The sequence below is a fragment of the Tetrao urogallus genome (assembly GCF_951394365.1).
Source record: "Tetrao urogallus genome assembly, chromosome: 1".
Lineage (NCBI taxonomy): Eukaryota > Metazoa > Chordata > Aves > Galliformes > Phasianidae > Tetrao > Tetrao urogallus.
In genome coordinates, this window is record NC_136813.1 from 98,023,673 (window position 1) to 98,043,429 (window position 19,757).

Below are 19,757 nucleotides of genomic sequence, written 5' to 3' on the forward strand. Positions count from 1 at the left end.
GTAAGGTAATGCATGCTAGGTATGACAAGAAGAAAGCACAGAGCCTCTGAGTGTGTGAGTTATATTGTACTAAATGACTATTCAGCAGAAGTGTTTCCATTCTTTCTGAGTTGTTTCCAGCTGGTCTGTCTGTTCTAAGTAAGAATAAAAGCCCCAATGAAAAGAATTAAATCATTAAAATCAAGCATATGAGCTATCAGCTGGGCATTGTTTTACACCCTGTGTAGTCTCCTCCAAAAGCTCACCTCTTTGATCAAGCATGGAAGCACAGCCATGCATGTAGAAGTCTTCAGAGAGAAATGAAAATGTTCCACACCTACATCTGGAATTGTTCAGAAAAGGAGGAGCAGAGCTACAAAGGTCCTCCTCAAGGGAGAATTTAATTCAATTTGCCTCAATTGAAGCTGCACAAGCAAACTAGAGAATGTTTCCAGTTCTCCCGATCTCAGAAAAATCCCACAGCATGTACTGGTTACATGAGCTATTGTGTTTTATGTATTCCTTGTTCTAAATATAGGGAAATATAATGCATAGTTTAACAATACATTTTCCTTGGTGGAAAATCTGTTTTAAGTGGTTCTATTCTCCCCTGACCACTCATTTCCTCTGCATGTATTAGCTTGTCATTCTCTCAATTGCATATGGATCTGGGCTGTGAAGTGGGTCAGTGAAGTGATCTAGCTTAAAAATCTTCCAAACAGGAGACAATTTTCTCTCTTTTTCTTTTTCTTTTTTTCTTTTCTTTTTCTTTTTCTCTTTTTCTTTTCTTTTTCTCTTTTTCTTTTTCTTTTTCTTTTTCTTTTCCTTTTCCTTTTCCTTTTCCTTTTCCTTTTCCTTTTCCTTTTCTTTTCTTTTCTTTTCTTTTCTTTTCTTTTCTTTTCTTTTCTTTTCTTTTCTTTTCTTTTCTTTTCTTTTCTTTTCTTTTCTTTTCTTTTCTTTTCTTTTCTTTTCTTTTCTTTTCTTTTCTTTTCTTTTCTTTTCTTTTCTTTTCTTTTCTTTTCTTTTTTTTTTCTTTCTTTTCTTTCTTTTCTTTTTTCCTTCCCTTCCCCTTCCCCTTCTTTTTTCCCTTTTCTCTTTTCATCGTCTTCTCTTATTGGCATGAAACAAAACATTTGTGCTGTTTAGCCCAAAATCTATTCCAGGTGATTACCATGGCAGGCTAAAAATTCCCTTCGTCCAGTCCTGTTTGGGCTAATAATCTAATCTGCCTGTTTCAATATTATACTTTGTCTATCATATGGTGCTTGAATACTTTATCCTGTCAGAATAACCTGTTGTTATCTAATTCATTTTCAGAATGATAGTAGCTATACACAAATGTAATATTTTGTGAGAGTTACAGGCACAGGTGTCTTGTGTCTAGCTAAACTTAGTACTACAGAGGAATAAAATGAATGGCTTCAGTATGACAGAAAGGTTCATATTTAAAGTAATACCAATTTCAGTATTTAGTTATTAATTGTGCCTGTGCTGGAACATACTCTTTGTTGTACTACTCATTTATGTGTAAAAGCTGAAGTGAGGGAAAGACTGTAAAAATGACTTTGTGTTATAATAGTAGAATTAACAGTCATCTTTTCCACTCCAAGACCCTTAGGAGTCTTTCCCACTCCAAGACCAATATGAGTTCCTCATCTGAAAGACCACGCCAGCCAATGCATAACACAGTTACAGGCTGTTTTACAGGTGCATCCCAGGTTGTTGCTTCTTTATAGCCTGGGATAAATAGGCTACGGAGAATTGTGCACTTAGCCAGGTCTCTTTTTAAAGCCTTTAGCAGGTAGATAGTTACACTGATTTTCTCTTGCACTGAACTGCCAGAAGAATGTTCAGTACCAAAGGTGTAGAAGGATATGTAATATCCATATTTTGTTCTTCTAGTTGTATTGTTATGTTAGTTTTCCTATTATATAACATTTGTTGTACATGAAACAGTACTTTGGGAATGTGGTAATAATTAGGAAAAAAAAAAAGATTGTTTCACCTTTGCTGTAATTTAGAATATTACACTATTTTCAAAAGCGCATCTGGGAGCTGGTGAAATCAGCTCAGCTGAAGGTCATTTTGAGTCTCACACACAGCACAGTGCAAAGGAGGGTGGAGCTGGACACCCGATCTCTGGTCTCCCTCTGGGTGTTGAAACTTCCCTTTCAAAATTGTTGCTGTAGGCAATTACGGTTGGTCTTTGCTCCTGCTTCTTTAATTTTTTTTTTCTCTCTTGCACCATATAGTGAATAATAATGAGGACAATGTGAACTCTTACTTTCAAAAGAGAAAAAGAGTATAAATGGGAAAGTTATTTCATGTTGTATAGAAGTAATTCCTTATGTTATTTGAGTAGCTAAAATTGCAAAAGATTTCCTGTAAATTACCCTATTATCTTCTTTATTTTGATTAAAATCACGAATTTGGGGCATCCTATCCATGGTTAAAACCATGGCGCAAAACCACCGTGCTATCTAAATGTTTTGTGGACTATCTCCTAGCTGGTAGTACACTGACAGAATTCAAATGACTCTCTCCAAAGAGCGTTTGATATAATGTCTGTGTTTCTCATTGCTCCTTCCATTTCTTTAGAGCTCTGTGAATTTAAATTCATTATGTGGAATGATGTAGGTAACATAAGTTATTTTGTTTTGTTCCTGATAATCCAGAAATTTTCATCAAACATTTTCAGGCAGATGTTAAACCTAGAAGGAACCTTTTATGAAGAAAATTCCATGGCAGAATTGAAAACAAAAACAAAACAAACAACAAAAAAAACCCAACACTTGAACATTGGAGCAAACAACTGTTCTTCTTGTCCTCAGAGACAGTAGCTGGAGTTCTAACGAACAATGTCTTTGGACCCATGTCATTTGCCTTTTGAATTTAATGTAGAATATTACATCGGCTGCTCTGAAAGCAGTTCCTCCTATTTTATGACGTTGGCCCATGACATGGGAGGTGGGTGTTGGTGACATGGCAGTAGGGGTTGAAACTTCCCAGCAATATTCTGTTGTATGTTGTTGCCATGTGACAGATGGCAGCAGAGGGGCAGTCTGACAGAATGATATCTGATGTGGCAGTGTGGATGATGCAACAGAGTGGAATTGAATTCCTCCATATGGAAAAAATGGCACCTATTGACATTCAGTGATGCTTGCAGGATGTTTACAGAGATCAAACAGTGGATGTGAGCATAGTGAGATGGTGGGTAGTGCCTTTCACCAGTAGCAACAATGTCACAAAAGGCAAGCCATGTTCCAGGCAGTCATGTTCAGCTGTCACACCATGAAATGAAAAGCATCTCAATCAGCTCATCCATATGAATCTACAGACCACAACCAGGGAACCATGTACAGAGCTTAATATCCACTTCACTCTCAGTGTCAACATTGTGTCAATGTTGGAATATCACAAAGTTTGCACCAGGTCCTAGGAACGCTCGCACAGGAACAGAAAGAAGACCATATGGAAGTTTGTCGGGACCTATTGAACCGATAGGAGGCTGAAGGTGACAGTTTCCTAGATTGCATCATTACTGATGACGAGACATAATGTCACTGCAACAAGCTGTGAATTCAACATGTGAGTTCCTCATCAGAGAAAAAGTTCAAGACACAGCTCTCAGTGGATAAAGCGATGTGCACTGTCTTTTGGGATAGGAAAGGGGGGATCCTTCTGGATTTCTTGGAGACAAACCATCAGCTCTTAACTGCTACATCATAACACTGACTAAGCAGAAGACTCAGACTTCCAGAGTCAGGCTGGAGAAGAAGACAGCCTTTTCCTTGAAACACAAAAACACCAAGCCCCATACCAGTTTTAAGATCGTGGATTATATTTCCGATCTCGGTTGGACTGTCCTACCACACCCACTGTGTAGTCTGGATTTGATGCCTTTTGATTTCAATCTGTTCAAACCAATAAGAGATGGACTGTGTGGGCAACATTTTCCTAATAATAGTGATGTTGTCATAGCAGCTCTGGAACAGTGGGTCACTTCCACTGGTACAGATTTTTTAGGAGCCCAGCATGGATATCTCTGTTCATCACTGGAAAAAATGCCTAGCTAATGATGGTGACTGCGTTGAAAAGTAATGTTTTATAGCTGAGAATTTGCTCTATCAAAGAGTCTTATGTTGCTCTTTGTATCTGTTGTAGTTTCAATGGAAATTACAGGAGTCTGCTTTCAGAGCAACCTATGCAATATAATGTTAGAGTAGAATAATATGTAATCAGAGTTAAGGGATTTGGGGGTTGGAGTTTTACTGTAAATTCCTGGAAGAGATGGGGTGCCAAATTTGGCAACAGCTATGCACAGGCAAGTTCTGAAAAAGTCAAAGCAGCTGAGCCCTGCAGAAGGTTAACTGTCAAAGAGTCAGTGTGGTCTCAGGTCCTACAGGACCTGAGGTCCTACAGGAAGTACTACTGCAGAGCCAGTGTCAATGGCTTACCTACTTATGGACAGCAGACACAAAGCCAGACAGACTTCTGTAGCATGCCTGTTGAAATGGCACCTGGCAAGCATCTGAATGTGACCTATTGACACAAGGACAGTTTACAGTATATGAAAAGAGGTGATCCAAAAGCTGCAGGCAGCTTCCACCTGTTCTGTGAGACAGTTATGGATACAGCTCCTTTTCCTTTTCCTAGACAGGTCTGCTCAGATACCCTGTTTTCAGTCCTGACTTCTGAAGAAAACAGTAAAAAGTCCTGACAGAATGATGTCCTGCTTTCAAACAGGAATAGATGTGTTTTAGTGTATGAATACCAGATGTAGCTAGATAGAGACTGAAGTTTGATGAAGAGGATGAGGGACAGAAGGAATAGAGTTCCTATGTTGGGAAAGAGCCTGTTTTGTTTGATGTGTTGCCTAATGTGGCTAAAGCGTATAAGTAATGTGACAGTGACCCCCTGCCAAGATGGGAAAGCATCCCAGCTGCTGTGCATGTGTGTTGTGCATATGTACACAAGGAGTTTATTAGAGGCTATTCACACTTCAGTAGAGCTTGGAGATTGCATTCTGTATTATATTGGTTAAATGAAGCATGTAACATTCTATATTTCTTGTACAAGAAATATTCATTCATTTGTACTTGTTTTTGTCATTCACATCTGGTTTTATTCCTTTGTTTTACTGAAAGCACATGTACTTTTTAGGTGTTTTGGCTGGGCTTGAACTGGAAGCCCAAGGAACTGAATCAGTATAAGTGCTTGTAGGAGAACAAACTTCAGTTTGAAAACAGAAAAAAATATAGCAGTTTGATGCTGGGGTGGCAAACAGGTAGCATTCATTAGGTTGAACATAGTGCTTCATGTACCTGGCAGTACTACTTCTGTGCTTGTAGCAGTAAGCCTGAATGCTATTATACTGTTGTTTGTGAACTTCCTAATTAAATCTGTTTTCTGGGGAATCTCTGTGCTGTACTCTGTATGTACAAAGCATTTGGTGTGTGTTCTTCAGAGGTACTTAGACAAAAGCTTCCACATGATGTTCATTCATGTATATTTAAGATTTGGTGAAATGTAGGTTTTTTTTAAATATTGTTTCTTTTGAAAATTGGTTATATGTTTATAATTCCTATAAGATTTTTTTTTTCTCACACTTTTGCTGAGACTAGTCGTATATTCTTGCTGCAAAGTAGACATGCTGGCAGACAAATGACAGTCAAAGTACAGCACTTCAGTTGTGATGTGATATTTTTGAAGCTTTGCTCCAATTCACACCTGATATTCACATCAGTTGGGAAAAATAAATGACTAGTCCATGATCTTCTGAACATGTATCCCATTAAATGTCAAGAATATGTAAAATCTAATGGCAGACTTAAGCTTAAAGGATCATTAAATAACTGGTCTAGTAAACTGCTGAATGTCTGATTATTTTTAAATCTTAAGACTTATCAAACAGCATATTTTTCAAAGTTCATTGCCTACAGTTGTGATACTGGGTCTTCTATAAAGTTGGTGAACTTTTAAGAAAGTGATAGGGTTTTTAGTTTCAGTGCAATATGACTCTTGGTACCATGTCTGTTGTCAACACAAGCAATCCATGCAGTGCATTTATCCAGAGTGATTATGCTTTAAAAATAACAAAAAAAAAAAAAAAAAAAAAAAAAAAACTGTGATGTGTCCTAGAGGAATTTTTTCAATATCTTGTGTTATATGGCTTTAGATTTCTGAAATTATTTAAATGTGGTCTGTAGGATATTTGCATTCATACAGAATAATTGGTTGTGCTTATTCCTTCCTTTGTCCTTTTTTGACTGTTAAAACACAATGTTGCTTTTGAAGATTTATGGCAGATGGTAGTAAGATTGCTGATTCTTAACTGCACCATTTAGGATTTTTTGATGGAAAGAAGTGGGAATTATTAAAAAGTTCTACTTCAGTGCCACGGAGTCAGGTGATAGAACTGTATTTTCATTTGGAATCTGTCTACTTGTTTGATAACGGCTTTTCACACACTTAATTTCTAATACTTTGATACTCAGCTTGTCAATTAACTTTGCCTAATAGATACTATGTTCAAAAGCAAGGGTCTTCCACTTTATGTTTAAGCATTAATGCTCAGCAAAGGTCCAAATTCTGTAAATAGCTGTATTTGCATACACAAGCTGTTAAAAGCTATAGAGGATGTGTCAGAACAGTGTTTTTTTCCACATTATTTTGTGGATTTGTTTTCTGAAGCTTGAAAATATATGTTCAAGCTCCCTTTAACTGTAAGTAATGAGTAGGTTATTGAGTTCAGAAGTACGTGGAATACTGAGTGAGAAAAAGGCATGAGGACAAAGAAAGAGGCTGAATCTGAAAGAAAGAGTATTCCATTTGTTTCAGTATTCAGATATCTCCCTGTTACTCCCTTCCTCACTTTAATTTACAGGGGCCTTGGAAATTGGATGTCAAAACTACTGGAGTCTTTGAGAATGCCCTAACACTTCTGAAAATGAGTCTCTCAGGTTTTGGGAAGTCTGAATATTTTGAATCATAGTAAATTAGCTGGCATTTATGTCTCCTAGGCAGTATCTGTATCATGAGATTGGAAAAGGATAGGAAAAAGAAAAAAAAACAAAAACAAAAACAGACAAATAAAAAAAAAAACAGTGTAGTTCTTCACTGCTTTTTCAAAAATTTCCAAGATGGTTGATAGCTTTTCCAGGGTTGTGTACATGCAGAAGGAGTTCATTCCTCCTTTGGAGTACTGCTTAGAACCATAGCCTAAATTGTGATTTTGTTCATAACTTCCCTATCAAACTGTGACAGAGGTTTAAGCAAAAGGTAGGGCAGCAGCATCCTCTAATCCTTGTTCTTTTTCACAAGGAAAGTTATTTATGAACCCTTTTTCTTTTTTGCTCCCCAATTCCAGCAAGCAGTGCCAGCTTGTTCTGAGGCCATTTAAGTAGATTATAAATATTATTACCCAAGCTCTGAAATACCTCCCTGCACATTGCATTATTTCAAATATTTTAATCCTTTAATCTGTACACTATGTGACATCTGGGTAGTTATCTGACATAATAATTCATGTTGACTGTGTGTATCGTTATGTGTCATATGAGAGAAGTGCCAAGCAGTCACAGTGAGATGAGGATTTAGTTAAATGCCCATGAGGCGTGCCTTGGATCAAGGAAGACCTACCTGCACATTGCATGACCAACCTACCACCAGTGCAGCTGTGTAAATTCCTTGTGTGAGTGTAATAATATCCTCAGATAAGCACCAAACAGAATGGAGAGACAAGATAAACTAGTAGAACCCAAGTTACAGAAGCACATTAATATTTACTTGATATCTCTTTATACCCTCTAGTCAGCATGACAGATGTAGCTGTGTTTTAAGACATTATAATTCATTGAAAAATGGAAAAAGGAGGCTTTACCTCCCTCCCCTCCCTGGTAGTATCAGATGTTCAGTGTCTATATCGGTGGGAGGAGGAGGAGAGCCAAGTACTAGTGGGAGAAGAAGGCAATTATTCCAGAGCCTCCTGATGGGCATGTGCTTCTTCCTTCCAGCTTCACTGCTTTGGCCATGGGCTGAGGACTCATGGGACATGGACCAGATTGAAAAAGTAGAAGCAGACAGATGGTTATTTGTAGTCATCATGTAAATGTAAATCCTATAAAAATATTTCTTTTCGAAGAGCCTGGAAGCTTTTGTGGTGAAAAGCGGGATTAAGACATGGTTATCTAGCCTAGAATAATTTTGACCCCACCACTTTTCCTCCCACCCTATAAATGTTGTTTTATCTCTGGTTCCTTGAAACAAATTGCCAGAGCCTCAGTCAAGGAAATTAATTTGGTTTCCACATAATTCCCTGAGTTTACAAGCATTGGTTTGGCTTTTACCTGGATTTGGGCCTAAGCTGGCAGGTGCTGGTGAGCAGTTGCCATGATAGCAGGGGTTTCTTTTTGTCTTTTTTCCTAACTCTGGCAGATGCCTGGCCTGGAAGCATTTATCTTGCTGCTGCTGTTGCTAGATGTCATTGCTGCCCTCATGAATACCTGTAAGTGGGCATGCAGGCTTTTGCGTCCCTTGAAGACTGATGTGACAGTTCACAGACATCTATCTTGTTTGAGCAGCACCAGCCTTGTTAGAACTACAAAGAGACTTATCAAGCTTTAATTAACTTTTGTCCACAGCACCATCATCAGCTGTACGTGCGACCTAGCTGTCCTTTCTCACCCGGTAGCCTCCCAGTGCCTTCCCAAGAAGCAAAGCTGGGAGCCTTGCGCAGCTCCAAGGCTGCGTGTGGCTAAGCATGAGGGAATCAGCACTGCCACCGGGCTGGTAGAGGGGAGCAGGGGCCAGGCCATCAGCTCTCTGTCTCTTTGGTGTCCTTCATTAAATGTATACTGAGGGCAAGCGTTAATGTTGGATTAGAGCAAGAAAGTATGTGAGGTGAAGAGGGGGAGCCTAATGGCAACGCTTCACCTCTTGCAATGAATTTTTAAAAAGCCCTGAGGAGGGCTGGCTTTGAGAGGGAACAAAAGCCTCTTGCCATTGTCAGGAGAGGGAATCTGCTCGGGCATGCTAGCAGTTATTTGGAAACGTATGGCAATTGTGGATAATTGGCTGAGGAATATTTTGCAGCTCTCAACCGTTTTTCTGTTTTCACAGATGATTGTGCTATTAGATATGGTGAATGCACTAAGCTGTGCTGCAACTTTTCCATTTATCCTAATACGTGTGAGCTCCGCTTCCTGTTGATGCTCCCTCCTTCTGTTGTTTTCTGTATTGCTGAGGTCTGCTGCATGCAAGCCAGCACCCCAGAATCTCCATCATGAGCCCTTGCATGTCACATGGGGTAACATTTGGATGTGCTGGTGTAGCTGCATTGATCAGATTAGTCTGTGCTTTGTATTGGTGTTATTATATTCTGCTAAAGTCACTGAGGCAGAGAAATGGCAGCCTATGCCCTCTAATCATTTTGGGTTAGTTTTTTTTTTTTTTGGGCGGGGTGGGATTGGTATTCTTTTCTTTCCTCTACCTGGCTTTTTGTTTTTATTCTCTCTAAACTCTGTGTTCCCCCTTTCCTTCTCTGATTTGTTTTCTCTGTGTGTTTCACACATTTTTCTCTCTTTCTCTTTCTATCTCAACTTTATTTTTACCTATTTCATTTTTCTCACACAATGTTATTTGCTTTTCTCCAAAACACAGAATGCTATGGCTGGAAATATTGGGATATATCTATCTAAGATTTGTATATGTGTTGATGGACACAGCAAGATTAAGTAAACACTCTAGTATCAATTTTGTCTTCCATCAAGTCACATTTGCAGTAGGACTTGAGTAAAGGAACATGTTAAAATCAGATCTCCTCAGCTTCATATTCTGCAGCTGATTAGAACCTTGCACAGTTGCAGGAATGACTCAGAGAAAGTGAATGTAATTTGCTGTGAATCGCCCCAAGAAACTCTGTTCTTCAGCTTCACATAGCATTCAAGGAAAATGATTTCACTGGCATTACTGCCAAGAGTTAGGAGTGGGAAGGATAAAGTCGTTGTGATGTTGGAACTGCTGATTTTCTGGGGATTTTCCACTAATGAGTTTGCACTGGAGTTCTGCAATTATATAAAAAGTTAATCCAATATAAATTAATATTATTTTTCATGTTATGATAGCAGAAGTTCATGTTTCCTATTTGCCAATTGTGTGAAAGACAACGTATCACTGCCTAGAAGTACTTTTTTTCCTGTGTAGTATAATAGTACCAGAGATACATGAAAGTGTTTCCCAAAATAGGTGCTTTTGTAAGACCTTTTTTTTCCCTCATTTTTTCCCTGAGGTATCAGCTTTCTTGGCTTTGTTTGAAAAAAGGTGTAATACAAAATCATTGAATCATAGAATGGATTGCGTTAGAATAGGCATTGCAGATCATCCAGTTTCAACCTCCCTGCATAGGCGGGTTGCCACCCACCAGCTCAGCCTGCCTATGGCCCTGTCTAACCTGGTAATGAACACCTCCAGGGATGGGGCATCCACAACTTCTCTGGGCAGCCTGTGCCCATCTCTCACCACCCTCTGAGTAAAAATTCCTCCTAATATCAAATCTAAATATCCCTTCTTTTAGTTTAAAGCCATTCCCTCTTGTCCTATTACTATCAGATCACACAAAAAAAGTCAGTCTTCTTCCTGTTTATGAGTTCCTTTGTACTACTGGAAAGCTGCAATAAGATCTCCCCTGGGCCTTCTCCAGGCTGAACAAGCCCAGGTCACCCAGCCGCTTTTTATGAGAGAGGGGCAGCCCACCATCTTCAGCATAATACTACTGTGTTGTGCATTTTGTAAGGTTTTGATCTTAAGGCACTATAATTTCTACTTCTGTCAGTTTGGTTATAGGAAGTCAGAAGTATTGGAGTGTTTGGTATTAATCAGAAGTATTTTGGAGTTGAGTCTTTCATTATCTGTTGGAAAATATGTATCTATTGCGTATATTATTGAGAATAACAAGTTCTTGCCAGAGTTGCATCCATTTCCAACTGTGTCAGTTTTATTTTATGCTTGAAGAGTAAGGTGTAAATATTCACCTTCTTACTGTTAGGAAAGGAATTAGCTGCCAATTAATTCCTTCCTTCCTCTGGGATCTATCTGTGATCCCAAAATGCAAAGCAGTGTGTTACCTTGTATGTCATTTTGAGTGCTACCTTTATACAGGTTACTCACATCAGCCCATTCAGAGACCAGATCTTCTATGTATTAATCATATTTTCTTGTGGCTTATTACAGACCAGAAAAATATCTACTTCCAAATGTTAAAACGGGGCACGTTTCATTAATATTGAAAGCAGTAAATTATCTCTGCTTATGAGATGAGACTAAGCAATTTCTGCTGAACTCTTCCTGACTTGCTCCTTCACTAAGATACGGTGTTTTCTAATTTCTCGGAGGGCTCTGTTTTCATTAAGGGCAAGAACCCTTTAAAAAGCTGTTTAAAAGCTGTAATGAAAGCCTTATATAGCTGAAATTCATGGAGGGGAAATGCCCTAAATTCTATTTCAGTAGTTCATCTTGAGAAATCTTCAGTTTTATAAGAATGTTGATTAACCTATAGACTAGGATACACATGGAAGAATAATGATGAAATGGATATCATTGTAACATACCGAAGCCAGCTAGTTGTACCTAATCCTTTATAAGAGCTCGATTTATGTGAGAAGCTAACATGCACTGCCCAATTTAATTTTCAAACAGCTTGGTAATTTAAATATTTTTTCTTTCACTGTTGTGGGACACTGAAACAGTAGTCAAAGTTGCAAAAGTATTAAGAACAAAAAAAGCATCAATCTACTACTTTTACAAGGACTGTTGATTCCCATAAGGGAAAATGACCCTTATATTAAGGGTGAAAAGACTAATGGGTGCTACAGATCTTTTATTTTTTTCCCCTCTCGTACAAGGATGTCAATTCAACTAACATTTTCTTCTCCCCCTCATTTACTACATTAGTGCTACGAGATGACTTCCGCCAAAACCCTACGGATGTTGTGGTGGCAGCTGGAGAACCTGCAATACTGGAGTGTCAGCCACCTCGTGGGCACCCTGAGCCTACCATCTACTGGAAAAAAGATAAAGTCCGTATTGACGACAGGGAAGAGCGGATCAGTGTGAGTACATCTCAGATGTTTTTTATAGGCATGAAGCCTGCATTAAAAGCACAGCAGCTGAGCACAGCAGACTGTCTTTGAGTCTTTCTTTGTACCTGATCGCATATACTGCTGTAATGAAGACCAGAAACTGCTTGGCTTTGAAGTCACAGACTAGGAATAGGACAGGTTTTTGGGATTTGCTGGGTTGAGTCTGTGGAAGGACAGACAGAGGAGTCACGGGTTCCAAAACTGCAGAGACAGGGAAAAGTAAATCTAAACATACTCATCATTCCCATAGTGACTTGTTAATATACTTGTGAGTTTTCCTCTGTTTATTCCTTCTGATTCATGCATCCAGCTTGAACTTCCTGAGGCTTGCTTTGTGCAATAGTTATAACTGAGTCCTGTAAGAACAGTAAGTTTGATTGTGTGAGGTACTCTGTTAGATGTGAGCTGTCCCACTTTGGAACTTAGCGGATGCCTTTGACAAGTTCGGCCGTACATTTTCTTAACTTCAGTTCTCTGTAAAATGAGAACAATATCAGACCCTATGTAAGAGAGGTGTCTTAAAGATAAAACCAGTCGTATCAATGGGGTACACAGATCTTCTATGTGGAAACAAACAAACAAACAAAAAAACAGTAGCTGAGGATTACATTAATAAGCTAAAATTTAGGATAGAAATTGGGCTATGTATTCTGAAGAAATACTGAAATTATGTTCTGAAGTTGAATTGTTCCTGAATAGGAATGTGTAGTGAGTAAATGAGTAGTGATGGTATTTTTGTGATGGTTCCTTTTGTGTACTGAATGAAAAAGGACCCAGCACAGAGATTTAACCTATCGTGTGACTGGAAATTATTCCATGCTGTGTGCAAACTGGTGGGACAAATTAAGCATGCATGGACATATTTAATTTTATTTTATTATTTTTTTTTATATTAAGTTTTTCACTATTGATATTAATTTAATATATTTTTTTTTTTTTTTTTTTTTTTACGTTGTATAAGGTGATTTGTAATTCAACCAGTGCTGATCTTATTCATTGTTGAAGTACTGTTAGGAAACTTATTCACTGTTTTAGATGTCTATAAATGGTATTTCTAGTTGAGCAATCTAAGTAGTTGCTACTTGTGGTATTTTGGGCCAGATCATCTATTCAAAAATAGATGAATGGAAAGTGGCAGAGAACTGTGTGTCACTCCCTGTCTCTTAAGTTTCTTTGGCTATTATTCCTAGCTTATTTTGAAGCACTACATTCATGTTCTAACACTTCATAGCCTGCAAATTTGTTACTTTATTTCTTTCATCTACTCTGCTCTTTCACTCTACAAACATATTTTGCTTCTGTAGCCAGGAAAATATTAAGCTTTATGAGAGTGAGGTGAATTCTCAATTTGGTCTAGATTCAATCTGTTTGCATCAAGGAAAAGGGAAAATCTGTATTAATCAGTGAACAAGGAAATTTCAGGCAACAGTAACAATAAAATGAACTAGCTAAATAAAACTAAGTGAAACTGTTTTTCTTAACAGAGATGTCAAGAGTGTTTTACATATCATCATGCAAGAAATAGAAACATGCTGCATTGGCAAAGAGGCAGCAAGCAGTGATAAAAGTAAAGCATCTAATGAAAATCAAAGGGAAAAAAAAAGCACATTTAAAAGCAATCAGTAAGATAAAATGTGTTCTAGATCATCTTTAAGATATTTAAAGGTATGGGATTATTATTTTGCAGCCTTACATATATTTACAAATGGAATATTTAGATACCTTTAACTGTGGAGCTTGCTTGCCTGAGTAGTTTTTTCTGATATCTTCTGTTTAACTGAATTTTAAAATGTATTTCTTGTTTTGAAACAGATACGTGGTGGGAAGCTAATGATCTCCAATACACGAAAAAGTGATGCTGGCATGTACACTTGCGTTGGAACCAACATGGTGGGGGAACGAGACAGTGATCCAGCAGAGCTGACTGTCTTTGGTAAATCTACTCTAGTTTTTGTTTCTATTTCTCTAGAAATGTTATATATTGAATTGATAGGTATATATAGGTGACTCATCAGAACATGACACAAAATCAGGTTAGCAAACGGGAATAATATTGCTTAAGCTGCATTTTCAGCTACTGGTTTCAGTGGTTACAATTTAACATTATAGATTTGTGATGGTCCAAGATTTTCCTTCTAAGCAAATTATTTAAATTTCTTTGGAGGTCCTTTGTTTTATGCATATGCTTAGAAATGATAATACAGGAAAATAATACTCTTCCTTTCTAATTTGCCGAAAGTAACTTAGCCCCTTCTAATACAGTTGACAGCAACAACTTAACAGAGGTTTGGAACAGTATTGCCTATTTAAATAATTACTTATTCATATGAAATCAAACCTTTGGAGGAGAGCACAGAAGAGCTCAATGGACCAGTAAAAAGTCATTAGAGAAAATCTGAGATCAACTTTTTGAAAATATAGTGATATTTCTGCCATTTGTCTTTTAAAGGACACAAAATAGATTTTCGTTCTGAAAACCAAGGACATTATTTTGGGTTTTGGTATTGCTAAATGAATCAAAAAAATGGATAGGAGAGAGTCCAGAGCTAGAATATAGTAATACTGATCAGACAGCTGGGTGCATCTTGCTAACAAAAGAAAGAAAGCCGTTAAATCCTGCTGTGGTACATCCTGTAGTCATGACATTTCTATTTACCAGTAGCTGTGATTCTGTAGGAATCAGTCAAGACATCTTGAGCAAACAAAAGAAAATCAATAAAGAAAAAGCCTTCACTGCTAAAAAAAAATTAATTACATACATATGAAAAAGAGATACTCTTAGTGCTCCTTCCTACAACACCTTCTCAATAAAATACGGAAATTCCAAACAAGACTGCTTGTAAATCTATTAAGACTTTGCAGAAATACCTCAGCTACTTTGTAGAGTAGGTACTCCTAATTTGCTCACGTGATGCCTAATATGGTGCACTAGAAAACAAAATTGCAGATATTACTGTCTGTGTTTGCATATAAATATGGTTCAGCACCTTAAAAGTTATATTGTGGGTCTCACTAGAGAACACAGAAAAGATTCTGCTCGACAAGATTTGTGAGTGACTTGAAGATTTGCTGTTCTCTGATATTACAAGGCTGTGAAGGCTTCCACTCTACTCATTTTGTCATGTATTCATGGAAGCATATGACTTAAAAACAAAAGTAGTATACCTTGCAAAAAGTACAGAAAGGATTTCCATTAAATTATCATGTCCTTCACAGACAATCTGTTGAGGTTGTGCTGTTATATAGATGTTAAAGAGACAACATGGGATATCTTCTTCATCAGTTTAAGTGCTAATAATCTCTGGTATTATTCCCTGTGGATAACAAGTACATTGAGACCCTAAACTACAAAGCCTTAAGAAATCCTTAAGAAACTAATTTGTTAAAAACCACTGAGCTGTAGGAATAAAAATTATGAAATATGCATGTAATTTTATATTGTATAACTAAATGTTAGGTTTTTCTTGATATGTAAAACAGTCAACTACAATTTTCTGATTTTTGGAGAGACTTTAATAATAGAAATCAACTCATAAAATATAATCTAAATCTATTTTGTGAATACAGAACAAAATTAGCAATTAATGAAATTTAAAGCTTTAACTATATTTTACTGTGCTAGTCTGTTTTAAAAAGATGTATTTAAAATTCACTTCCAATATGCTATCTTCCTATATAAAATTCCTCTCGTGTTTAGGTATTCCCTTCCTGTCTTCCCTATAAGTAGCATGCAAGAAGAAGTGGCTCAACTTATGATCTATTGTTTGACAAGATAATTCAACTCTCATATGCCCATTCCCTGGCTGCTATCTAGTCCTGAAACTGTGTGTTGGCATATTGGGCTGACTGTATAGATGTGTTCAGGTTAATTCTGGTCCACTCTGTACAGAAGAAGATGGCCTGGCTTTGTCTTCCATCAGCAGAACAGTTGTGCTCCTCTCCCATACTACGGGCAGCAGATCCTGCATGGGTGCATGTGTGCATAAGTGCTCTGTAAAGCATTACCCATGATGTTTACAGGAAGCAGTGTATCTACTGGAGACAGTTTAATCAGTCTAGACAATAAATGCTGATTAGCAGATTCATATTATTGGTTTTTTTTACTTTTATTTTTTGCTTGCTTGCTTTTGTTGATGTTGTTGATTGTTTGTTTAAATAACAAACCTGGAAAAACCTTTCCATACAGTGAGGGCAGCCTTAAAAAGCACTCTTCTCTGTTGGAAATTTCACACTAGCTCTCGAGGCTTTCCAGGATTCAGCCACATGTTACTTTTGGCTCTGCAAGTTTTTCTGCAATACCTGAAGTTAATTTATGCATATCACTTCTGACAGATCTCTGGCTTCCTGCGCAGTAAATTTAGCTTGAAGCATTGCCTGTGGAAAAACTGAGTCAGTATGCTGGTAACTGGTGGCCTGGCGGGAACAGCATGGAAACCTAGCCTAAAAGATTACACCTTTCCTGAGTTAAACATAAAAAAAATAAAAAATAAAGAAGGCAATAAAACCCTTGGAAAGAAATAGGAGGAGAAAATAAGTTTCCCATGTGCAGAATATATCCAATCAGATGGGTACCCATTCAATAACCTTTGCTGGAAGATTGTTGAGGATAATGCCTGTACAGCGCTCACAAAACAAGTCATTTTTTTTTCAAACCCCATATGCACAGGAAACATAGTTTTCAACATTTAGGCCCTCGCCTGGGATAAGGATGTTCAAGCACTTTTTTTATTCCCAAGATACTAGTCTTCCACAAGCAAAAACTTGTGAAAGTGAATACTTTCAAAGGAAAATATAAAACTGATAATGTAAGCAGAACTTCCCAAAATTATTTTTGAATAGTGTTTGAATAATGAGAGCAATGGCATTAGATTTTGTTATCTTCTTTTCCACAGTTGCTTGTTTTTGCCTTTGTGATGCTCCAAGGTGTAATCTTTTAGTATAGCATGGATACAGATTCTGTCAGACCTCAAGGTGGCTTTTAAGGAAATTTAATAACTAATCCATCAATCCTCACATTCACAGAAAGAGGCAACATAGCACCTTATTATTATGGACCCATTTTTTAAATGCCAAATTCAGAAGCATGATACAAATTATGCTGTTTTGTATTTGGGTTCATAGCCTTTGGCTGAACAGAATTCAGATAAGATGAAAAACAGAAACAATTTCATTTCAATTTGTAAGAAAGCTAGTTTTATAAAAACATAATATGGAACTAGAAATTAAATAAAGTAATAATTAGTGTTTAATTAGCCTTTTACAATTTTGTCATATTCTCACACTGTTCTCAAGTAAGTTTTCAGGATGGTTTAACTATTTCAGACTCCTTTTTGTTCCTTTGGACTTCAAATGTTTTGTTTGAAGAGAATGTACAAAGATATATCTTGTATATTGATTCTGAAGCTCAGTGAAATCAATGAAAGCCTTAATCTATCAACTTCAAGAGGCTGGCACCGGGCACTGAAAAGAAGTGAGTTATATTTAGAATAACCTCAAAAGAATATGAATTGTAACTAATAAGAGTATGAAAATATCTTAAAAGATATGTGAATTTAGACATATTAAATATTGTTTTGTGATAATCTTTGATTTTAGCTTTGGTACCCAAACCTTTCTTCAGCTAATAAGGTCCTGTGGGATGAAGAGGTACTTTCTTCTGATGCTTGAAGAAATATTTGCGTTTGATGTTCTCTTGATATTGTCAGGCTGAAACAGATACCATAGTTCCAGCAAGAGTATACTGTGATGACAAGATGTTAGAAGAAGAAATCCAAAAACCCCTTAATGAAGACACTGTGCCCTATTTTTCTTTCCTGAATTCTATGTGGAAGGCCCTAGCAGAATCTTGTCGCATCATATCTTGCAAATTAGTCCCAAAAGATTTCCCAGCCATGTGGAAAACCTGCCTAAATCAAGTTTACATTCACAGTTCAAGACAGAGATGTTACCAGTGTGCATTTTGCTTTTCAGAGCTTGTCTTCCTATTTCTCTTCAAATCCTTAATACTTCCCATTTGCAGCATGCTTGTGGCAGTTTGTAAAGAAGCATCATGTCTTTGCAGTATTTGTTTTCCACTGATACTGATAAGGCGCAATAGGATGATACAATAGTGAAAAGGGTTTGATCAAACTCCAAATTTTGTATTTATGCTCAGTAAAAACTATCTCTGCAATTAATACCTTGTTAAATGTATGCAATAGGAGGAAAACAATGAGTTGAAAAAAGTAATTTTAGTCCTACTGTGCTGTGCACCCTCACTGTGCAAGCTCATTGCATATTGGCTAGCTCATAAGTGTGCAATGTCTACATAAGTGCTTATTTTTCAAACAGAAAAAGTGCCTAAAAAGTGGTTGTAGAAGGGTATCTTCAAATAGTAAAACATGTGCTATTGCAACTGTATTTTCATTTGTTTGGCTGGCATCCTACCATGCTATCTTCTTCCTCATCTTCATTTTTGGCAGAGAGCTTTACTTTATGCAGCTCATGTTGAAGATAATGGAATATCTACATTATTGACAGCATATTGAAGTGAATCTTTTTTCCTGTCATCTAATGTTTCTTTCTTTCCTTTGCATTAGAACACTAAGGTGAAAAATGTTTTTTTTTTCTTTAACTATTTACTCTTAAATCCCTCCCCAGAATCATCTTTTTAACTCATGTTTTATTACTTCTTTGTACAACAGGGAATATTTTCAAAAAATGATGCCTTCTCTCTAGCAAAGGAGAAAACAGTTTTAAATCAGATCGAGTCTTCACCTTATGGAGACCATCAAATCTTTCATTGTAGCAGTTGCCTCAGCAGACAAAATATATTAAGGTAGTTAGGATCATTTTAATTAGATTGAGATCCCATATATGGCTGTCTGACTTTTTGAGAAACTGAGAAAGGGCAATAATACATCTGAAGGTCACCTGAATCTCTCTAATACAGTGTGATACACAGACTTCTTGTTAAATGGAGAAGAAATTGAGTTCTGGGGTTTACTTGTGTCAGCACACAAAGCAAGGAAGAATTTTTTTTTATGTTTCCAGCTTGAAACTGTTCTGTGATTTTCTTCCAGTGCACATTTGAAGCACTGCAACATACTGTAGGTGTCTAGATTGCAGTAACAATCCCCTTCTATAATTGCAAGCAAAGTTTATTCTGAAGTTAGAAAGGTCATTCCGATAGTACTACAACTCTTTGACATGACATATAACCGTGTTCTATTTTATAGCTCTCTTCAAAGATTTTTAATATTCATCAGAGAAAGCCCAGAAAGCAGGTGCTTTATTTACCCACTAAAAACTTATAAAATAAATCTATTAAAAGTTTTATGTATGTTACTATTTTTAATTTATTGCACTTTGTTTTTCAAATATATTATATTTTGAAAGCCCTTGACAGAGTAACAATGTCTGTTTATACCATAAGGCTTTATTTATGGGCAAACCATTTAAAAAGAAAAAAAATCATGGTGTATTTTCTCAGGTTTGCCTCTGAAACTGTATTTGACCTGACTGTGCAAAGATACATTTACTATTTAGCGTGTTCAGGCAAGCAGTGCTCTGTCTCCTGAGAGATTAACGTTGTAAGCAAGTTATGCAGGTGACTCAAATCCAGTTAATCTCACATAAAGAATGTTAATTGCATTAGCA

General features: G+C 37.0%; 1 protein-coding gene across 1 annotated transcript in view; it reads left to right on the forward strand.

The window, feature by feature from the left end:
* Nucleotides 1-19,757, forward strand: part of ROBO2 (roundabout guidance receptor 2) — a gene marked incomplete at both ends in the record, with an annotated part of 445,132 nt that overhangs the window by 285,468 nt on the left and 139,907 nt on the right. The window contains 2 exons of the mRNA XM_079549526.1: nt 11,932-12,089; nt 13,932-14,052. Coding sequence (XP_079405652.1) covers nt 11,932-12,089; nt 13,932-14,052 — 279 coding nt within the window. The remainder of the gene's footprint in view (nt 1-11,931; nt 12,090-13,931; nt 14,053-19,757) is intronic.